General features: G+C 47.9%; 1 protein-coding gene and 1 non-coding gene across 2 annotated transcripts in view; both read left to right on the top strand.

Moving 5' to 3' along the window:
• Window positions 1-2,478: 2,478 nt before the first annotated feature.
• Window positions 2,479-2,560, top strand: TRNAS-AGA (transfer RNA serine (anticodon AGA)). Its single transcript has one exon. It is a non-coding gene; the product is annotated as a tRNA-Ser (tRNA).
• A 195-nt stretch (window positions 2,561-2,755) lies between these two features.
• The window catches only part of HS1BP3 (HCLS1 binding protein 3), a 49,372-nt gene continuing 44,238 nt past the window's right edge, over window positions 2,756-7,889 (top strand). The window contains exon 1 of the mRNA XM_075707580.1: window positions 2,756-2,796. Within this exon, the coding sequence (XP_075563695.1) occupies window positions 2,756-2,796 (41 nt within the window). The remainder of the gene's footprint in view (window positions 2,797-7,889) is intronic.

Genomic DNA, 7,889 nt, shown 5'->3' with positions numbered 1-7,889 from the left:
ACATAGTTGCTCTGAGGGAAGATAGTTCTTGTTTCATAGCACAAAGTGATAACCCACTAGGTTTTTATGGAAGAGGTTTTTATGGAAAACAGAGGTTTTTATGGAAGCCAGCTCAGGACGCAGGCCATAAAGTGGTTATGGAGTGGGTGCTCCCGCACCAGTAGGACCATGTTACTGAACCCAAATACTCAAAAGGTGTCCCAAAATCATGAGATTTATAAGGATACTGTATTGCAATTGGGAGTTACCTGCACTAGATATCTGAGTTTTGAGTTCTGAGGATCTCATCTCATTTTCCTTTTATTTCTGTGAAATGACAATGAAAAGATGTTTTATGATGGTGATGGTAAAAACTGAAAGAGCCACTTGACTCATGAAACAGCTACACCAGCTATGAGGGAATCAAACTCCAGATATTCTGGGAGGTTGCTTCTGAAGAAGGCAAGATCGTTGCTCAGCTCTAGCAGACAGCTCTATCAGCATATTACAGATTTATTCTGTCAGGTTTGACTTGTGTGCACCTTCTACACTGAGAGTCACCCTTCACAGTCACCACCTGATGAAAGACCCTACCCTAACCTCATGGGTAAGTCAGCTGGTTCTTTCCACAACTTCAGAGGTTAGCAACACTGAGGCATTTGTTTTATTTTCCAGCTATGTGACGCTCTTGATGATACGGGCCGTGGAGTTATAAAAATGCCACATATGATGAGACTTGCTAATAAATCAGATAAATAGGCAGCACTTGGACTTCTTCATGAGCTTACCGACATAGTGCACACAACCTCTCCAGGTCAAAGACAGAGCCCAGCAGCATACTGAGGCTGAGCAGACACTTCTGTTTGGGGAGAAAAGCCCCAGTTTTTGAAGCATCTTCACAGGCACTCAGCAGCGTTTGGATGGACACTGCTCAGCGGGTGCGACGAGCGCTGCCTCAGCGGGGGTTGCGGCTCAGGTCCTGCTCTGTTTTTGCTGTCTCAGGCAGCAAACTGCCAGCTTCTTACTCCTTGTTGCTATCTGAATAAATTGCATTATCCAGGAAGCCAACTGGGGATAAAAATGCCATTAGAGAAGTCATTAATTTAGACATATAACTATTTAGGATATACTTATGCCTTCAGGAACTCCAGCCCAGAGCTTTTTAACCCTTCAGAGGCCACATGAGAACAATGCACATTTCAAAAGCATTTTCCAGTGGCTTGCAGCGCTTCTGGCAACCGCAACTCCTGTGCCAGGAAGGCTGCAGCCGTGTGGTGGTATTTACGCTCTGCTTAACAAAAGGTTTCCAGTGGCAATAGCCAGGGAGAGAAAACAGCCAGGATTTAGGAAGGAACTCCACTTCTGAAGTCTCCCTTTTTTGTTTGTTTCGACTCCTGAGTTTCATGCTCCAGACTTCTCGTTTCACCAGAAGCAACAGAAGATCGTTCTGTATCTGTCCCCTTTGGATCTCTCTTGATTTTTACAGACTTCCATCACATCCCCAACTCCTCCAGCTGTTTCTTTCCCGGATGAAAAGCCCTAATCCACTGACCAGCTCCTGGTTTAGGAGCTGCTCATCTCTGGGGCATCCCTGGACCCTGCTGCATACCCACTCAGAGTGCAGAGCCCATTCAGGGGCGGCTGCGCTGATGCAGCGTCAGCGTCTGGTTTCTATTGCTTTTCTAATATTCCACAGCATCTCCTTAGGTTTCTGCTGGGATATTGAGGTGTGAGCAGCAGACAGCAGAAAGCTCTGCCTGGTACAAAGCTTTTTTTTTTTTTTTTTTTTTTCCCCTCGGTGCTTCCCTGCAGAAGCTCTCTGCACACCTGTGCAGAAAAGCACTGGGGGGGGGGGGGGGGGGGGGGGGGGGGGGGAAGCACCCAGGTGCCCCCAGAAGAGAATCATAGAATCGTTTAGGCTGGAAAAGACCTTTAAGATCATCCAGTCCAACCATTAACCTACACTACCAAGTCCACCACTAAACCAATTAAGGGTGGAGTAGCAATTTCATGTTTCCTGGCTTGGTGGCTGCATTATTTGTTAATGAAAGTAAAAACTAGGAATCGTTAAGATTGGAAAGGATGTCTAAGATCATCAGTCCAACCGTGCACCCAACACCACCGTGCCCACTAACCACGTCCCAAAGTGCCACGTCTGCCCGTTTTTTGAACCCTTCGGGAAGTGTTCAAAAGCGTGAATCCGAGGCCGGGCGGCCCAGGCCAGCGCTGGGCGCCGGTGAGGGGCGGCAGCGGGAGCAGCTGCTCGCTGCCCGCTTTCCCAAATAAAGCTGGAGCAGGCACCACCCCCGCGGGCAGGGCCGGGGGCGCCTCAGCGCCCGGCTCGGCTGTCGGGGCCCGGGCTGTGCACCCCCCCCGCTCCCCCGCCCGGTGTTTTTCGGCGGGCGGGTGCGCGCGCGCGAGCCGTTGGCGCCTGAGGAGGGCGGGCAGCGCGCGGGCGCCGTTCGTGGGGCTGCCGCGCGGGCACAGCCGCCCGTCGGTGTAGTCGTGGCCGAGTGGTTAAGGCGATGGACTAGAAATCCATTGGGGTCTCCCCGCGCAGGTTCGAATCCTGCCGACTACGGCTCGCGCTGTTCTTTTCTCCCCCCCCGCCCCGCTCTTCCCAGCGGCCGTTTTGCACTGAAGCCGCCCGGCGGCAAACATCCAGCGGGGCGGCCGCCGCCAGCCCCAGGGAAGGGAGGCGGGACCCCGTGACGGCCGGGCGCGGCCTCTCCTCCCGGGCCGGCGCCGACCCGCAGCGACGCCGCTTCCCCGCGCCATGCAGCACGGCCCGGCGCCCGCCGTGCTGGTCACCACCAGGTACCGGGGGGCGCAGGGAGCGGCCGCCCCGCCGCCCGCCTCAGCTTCGCCGGCCGCTCTGGGCGCTGCCGCCGCGGGGCCGCCCGCCGCGGCCTTCCCTTGGCCGCGCAGCCCTGCCCGCGGCGCCGGCGGCCGGGGAGGGGAAGCGAAGGGAAGGGAAGGGAAGAGGGCGGCGGGCGGGCGCTGAGCGGAGGCCGAGGGGCGGCGGGCGCTGAGGCGAGGCGGAGCTGAGGCGAGGCCGAGGTGGGCGGCGGGTTGCTGGTGCGTGGGGTTGCCCCCAGCACACCGCAGGTATGCGGGGTTCCTCGATGTTTTGGGCATTTCACAGCCGGGAGAGACGGCTGCTGTCGTCCGGCCCGACCTGTGTAGCGCCGGCCGGCCGCCCCTTCCCTCCTGTGGTAACTTAGGGTCCTTTCCCTTCCGCGTTGGCACTGCTGGGGACACAGCGTGTGCTACCACCCCCTGGAAGGGTCTTTTCCTTGTCAGGATTTGGAGGTGGGTCAGAAGAAATTAGAATGCGCCCTGAAGTGTGCACCGGTGTCTTTGAGGCATGGTGGCATCAGTGCCTTCGGTGGACCCCCGTTCCCCACCACCGTGCCCTGTCCCTCATGTCTGCCAGGCCGCACGGAGCCCGTCTGGCTTGAAGGTAGGCCAGGGATGGGCAAAATAAGTTTATTCTGTTTTCCCACTTTCTTGAAACCATGCCCTAGGCAGGTGCAGCGGCGCTGTTTTCAGTTGCATTGAATTTTTAAAACCTGTGTTTTCCTAGATGTGCAAACGAACCCTCGAGAAAAATGCCTCAAGAAGAAAACGCTTGTGGCAATCTTTATAGAGAAATGATAGAGAGATTTCTCTCCTTCCCTTCCCCCCCCCCCCCCAAAAAAAAAAAAAATTTGAGACCACATGGAAGCAGTTTCCTATCAGATGTGACATGAGAAACAGAAGTGTTGATTCAGCAAGGTCCTGACTCTCGCACCTGCCTCCTAGGACACAAGTAGTAACTATTTCCATCACATTAACTTCAAAGCCATTATTTTAATCCTGAAGTATTTGGCTATATCAGGGCCTGACTTCCTTTGGAGCAGTGGCCTTGAACCCTCAAACATATCTGACTTAAAATCACATACGCGTTTTGTAGGACTGACGTTATATGAGGTTTAGCCTTGGAAATGGAAATCTGAACACCTGGATTTATTTTACAGTCAATAGGCTTTACCATTTGCAAATTGTCCCATTGATATTGGAATGCTTTCAGCGATAGAATTGGATAGATATCTATGTGTGGGATTAAGGCTTTTGCAAGTGAGTGTATTTTCTAGCTTGTGAAATAAGATCGCTGTATAGTTGTGACCTTTTTCACTCTTTATACATACTGGTTTTGGGAATAAGATTCCTAGCTGCTATGACAATATAAGGAAATAATAATTGCGTACTTGTAGTTAGGCTATGCAGAGAAATAAAAACGTTTGCTGGCTAATTTGTGTCTGATACTTTGCCTTCTTTTAATGAATAAACTAGTTGTACAAGTTTTTTCTCCTTTTAGTATGACCTGGGTCGTCAGAGTTTGGTCCCCTTTGGGGTCACCCATGGAAGGAGGAGAGTTGTTGGGGCTGGGTGCTGCTGATCGGGCTGACTTTATTGAGGCAGAAAGTGCAGAGTCCGCTCTCGTGACCACACAGACACTGGTATAAAGTTTCTTTGGTCACAGCGCTTGCATCCCTTACGTTGCTTTCTTGCTTAGCAGTGGCTGCTTCCCCTTTTCTCCTGTCTTGGCCTTTCAGCACAGAAAGCAGATTAGTTAAAATACAAAGCCTCTACATTATAGCAAATCAAAAGACAGGAATGAAAAACTGTGGCTCTTCCGTGAACTGTCGAAACAGCTCTGTTCAGATGACCTTTATGTACTCTCCCCTTCCTCTGTCCCATGCCGATCCTGCATGATCTGCTTGTGCAAGCACAGTGTTACTGGTATGAATGGTCTTGTTGTGTTCAGGTGAAGTGATTCATGTTAGGAAAGTTAACCATGTGCCCAAGTTTCCCCTGGACAGTCTGTACTGTAGACAAATGTGTAACTTAGAGATACACAAGCTAGATTTAAGTAAGGAGTAGAAGCAATAAACATCTGTGACTGGTTTAAACAACCACCTTTCTCTTGATGCTTCTTTTTTAACGTTACTAGTGTAAAAATAATGGTGTTTGATGTGAAAAATGTAATGAAACTATATTCTGTCTTGGGATTTGTAGGTGGTGGTTCCGTTTGAATAACAGCTATAGCAGTATCGAAACACTGGGGGCCGCTTATTTTGAACTAAGGCATTTGAAGAACTAGCGTGCACTTTGGATATTATGCTGTATCTGTCTTGGCCTCCCTGCTGATTTCTGTTCGTTTAGAATCATTTTTATACTTTAAAAAACACAAATAGTGTTGCTATGGGAGAGGTAATAGTGGTAGGTTTCGTGTAAGAGATGGTAATAAAAGTGATCACAAGGCCTAAAGAAAACAAACAGAAACATAGCTATTCCCCCTAGCTCTAATTGCTTTCCATGACAGTCATTTTAGCTGAGACTTTTAACAACTTTAAAAGAAAAACCTCAGGTGTAGGTAAGATGTTTATTAACTTCATGACATTTTTACAACTGTTTAATGCAGCAGCAATTAAAGTGAAGTTGTTGTTGTGTCATCTCAGAACACCTGTATCTGGTTGGTGTTTTAAGCTAAATAAGGCCATTCAGGAAGGATGGAGTACTGGTGGTTTTTCCTTTTATTTGCATCAGAAGTGAATAGCAGGTTAATTTGTCATTTATACTCTGTGGCTGTGTTAACAGAAGTCAGTCACTCCTGAGTACCATCTGACAAACCTTTTTGCTGTCATAGCTGCAGTCACAACTTTTGAGTGGCTACACATCTGAGGAGCATTTCCTGTGCTGCAGGTATATTCTAAAACCCCCAGATCCAGCTGATTTTACTGGCAGGTATCCTTTGAGTCAGCATGTTGGTTGCCACTGAAGGAGACAACACTCCAGATAATGACTGTTACGGGTTCGACAGACTGCAGTGTGAAAGCCAGGCACCTGTGTTTTTATACATAAGCACTATTTAATCTGTGTTTACAGCCTGACAATGTGTAACTGAGAACAAAATTTTGTCTGTTATGTAAAGTCAAGTCCTTGGCTGGCAGAAAATGAGAACAGAATTGGAGCAAACAGAATGGCATTTAGGTACCTAGTATAAAATCTTGGCAATGGTAGAGCTGTTGTTAAAGCCCTAATGTTTTAAACATGGCTTGCAAAGAGGATTAGGTACAAAATTGGGCCTGTGCCCTTGTTTGTTGCTATCTGATTTATAGAGAACTCTTGAGATAGTCTTTCAAGAGCTTTTTATTCAGTTTTGCATTGGAGATTCAGAGTTTGCCTTCTTGGGAAAACTCAAGTTTCAAAAGAACTGGTCAAGTTTTGACATGATGAGAGGAGTCGTTTGAAACTTTGTTTGAAACTAGATTGTTTAAACCTCTTTAAAGTGTATTTTAAGTTCGTATGCCTCATGTATCCTTAGGTGAAAGGGCATCTGTGTTAATGAATCTAAACTTGCTAAAGAAAGAGGCAAGAATTCCACAAGACGCCTCTGCAATCCACAGGAAGTCCAGGGAAGATGGGACTTCACATTCCCCATAGGGCTAAAGTTTAAAAAGAAAAAAAAAAAGGCAGAAAAAATGTTTAATGAGAAGAAAATTGTTGGTTTGTTTGGTTTTTTTTTTTTTGCACAGTCCCTTCTGATTTCATTAAAAAACATTCACACATAGGAAGGACGTGCTCAGAAATGTGTTCAGAGAGTATTCAGTGCTCTGGATGATAAACCTCTTTCTGCTTCTGGCAGAGTATTTGGTTCCAGTGATAGCAGTAGTGAGTGTGCTGTGGCTTAGCATGGGGGTAACTTTGGGGAAAGGATCTCTGATCGGTTTTGGTTTCCAGTCTATCGAAACAGACTATTTTGTTAAACATACTGTTCTCTGGTGCTCCAACAGCAGCTGCTTTGTCTTACTCTTGATGCGTGAGCACTATAGTACAATCCTGACATTCCTCTTGCAAAAACGTCATAAATAATTCCTTGGGTGGTGTCCTGGTTTTGGCTGGGATAGAGTTAATTTTCTTCCTAGTAGCGGGCATAGTGCTGTGTTTTGGATTTAGGATGAGAAGAATGCTGATAACACACTGATGTTTTAGTTGGTGCTAAGTACTGCTTATGCTAGTCAAGGACTTTTCAGCTTCCCATGCTCTGCCAGGTGCACAAGAAACTGGGAGGGGGCACAGCCAGAACAGTTGATCCCAACTGACCAAAGGGCTATTCCATACCATATGATGTCATGCTCATTATAGAAACTGGGGGGGGTTGGCCAGGGAGCAGCAATCGCTGCTCGGGAACTGTCTGGGTATCGGTCAGCGGGTGGTGAGCAATTGTATTGTGCATCACTTGCTTTGTATATTATTATTATTATCATCATTACTGTTATTATTATCATTGCTATTTTACTTTATTTCAATTATTAAACTGTTCTTATCTCAACCCAGGAGTGTTTCTCACTCTTACTCCTCTGATTCTCTCCCCCATCCCATCGGGGTAGGGGGAGTGAGCGAGTGGCTGCGTGGTGCTTAGTTGCTGGCTGGGGCTAAACCACGACAGGTGGGAATCTAGGGGGAAAGTGATGCCACGGATCAGTGGATCTGAAGCTGGCAGGAGAAGAAAATGCGTTGAGTAAACTGCAGCAGCAGTGCCCTTGTTGCATTTTCCTCCAAGAGGAGCCATGGGTGGTTCTGACTGTTGGCAGCTCTCAGAGGTTAACGCTGTGATTCTTTGTCTACTTTAACTGGCTATGAAAGGACAGGTGGTTTTTTTTTCCAATGGGATTTTCTGTGAGAAAGCTGAGATACTTTATCAGTGCACCCTTTCTGCTGTTTGGCAAGCAGACTGTCAGACAGTCAAGACCAGAAGGCAGCTCAAAGAGATCAGGTACTCCCTTTAACTTGCTCAATCCTGATAGGTGTTTGTCTAGTTTTCCTCAAGGACCTCCACAGATGGAAACTGTGTGGTTGTCCCA

The sequence above is a fragment of the Pelecanus crispus genome, chromosome 3 (assembly GCF_030463565.1).
Source record: "Pelecanus crispus isolate bPelCri1 chromosome 3, bPelCri1.pri, whole genome shotgun sequence".
Taxonomy (NCBI): domain Eukaryota; kingdom Metazoa; phylum Chordata; class Aves; order Pelecaniformes; family Pelecanidae; genus Pelecanus; species Pelecanus crispus.
Note: the sequence above shows the minus strand (reverse complement) of the source record. Positions and strands in the feature narration are given on the sequence as shown.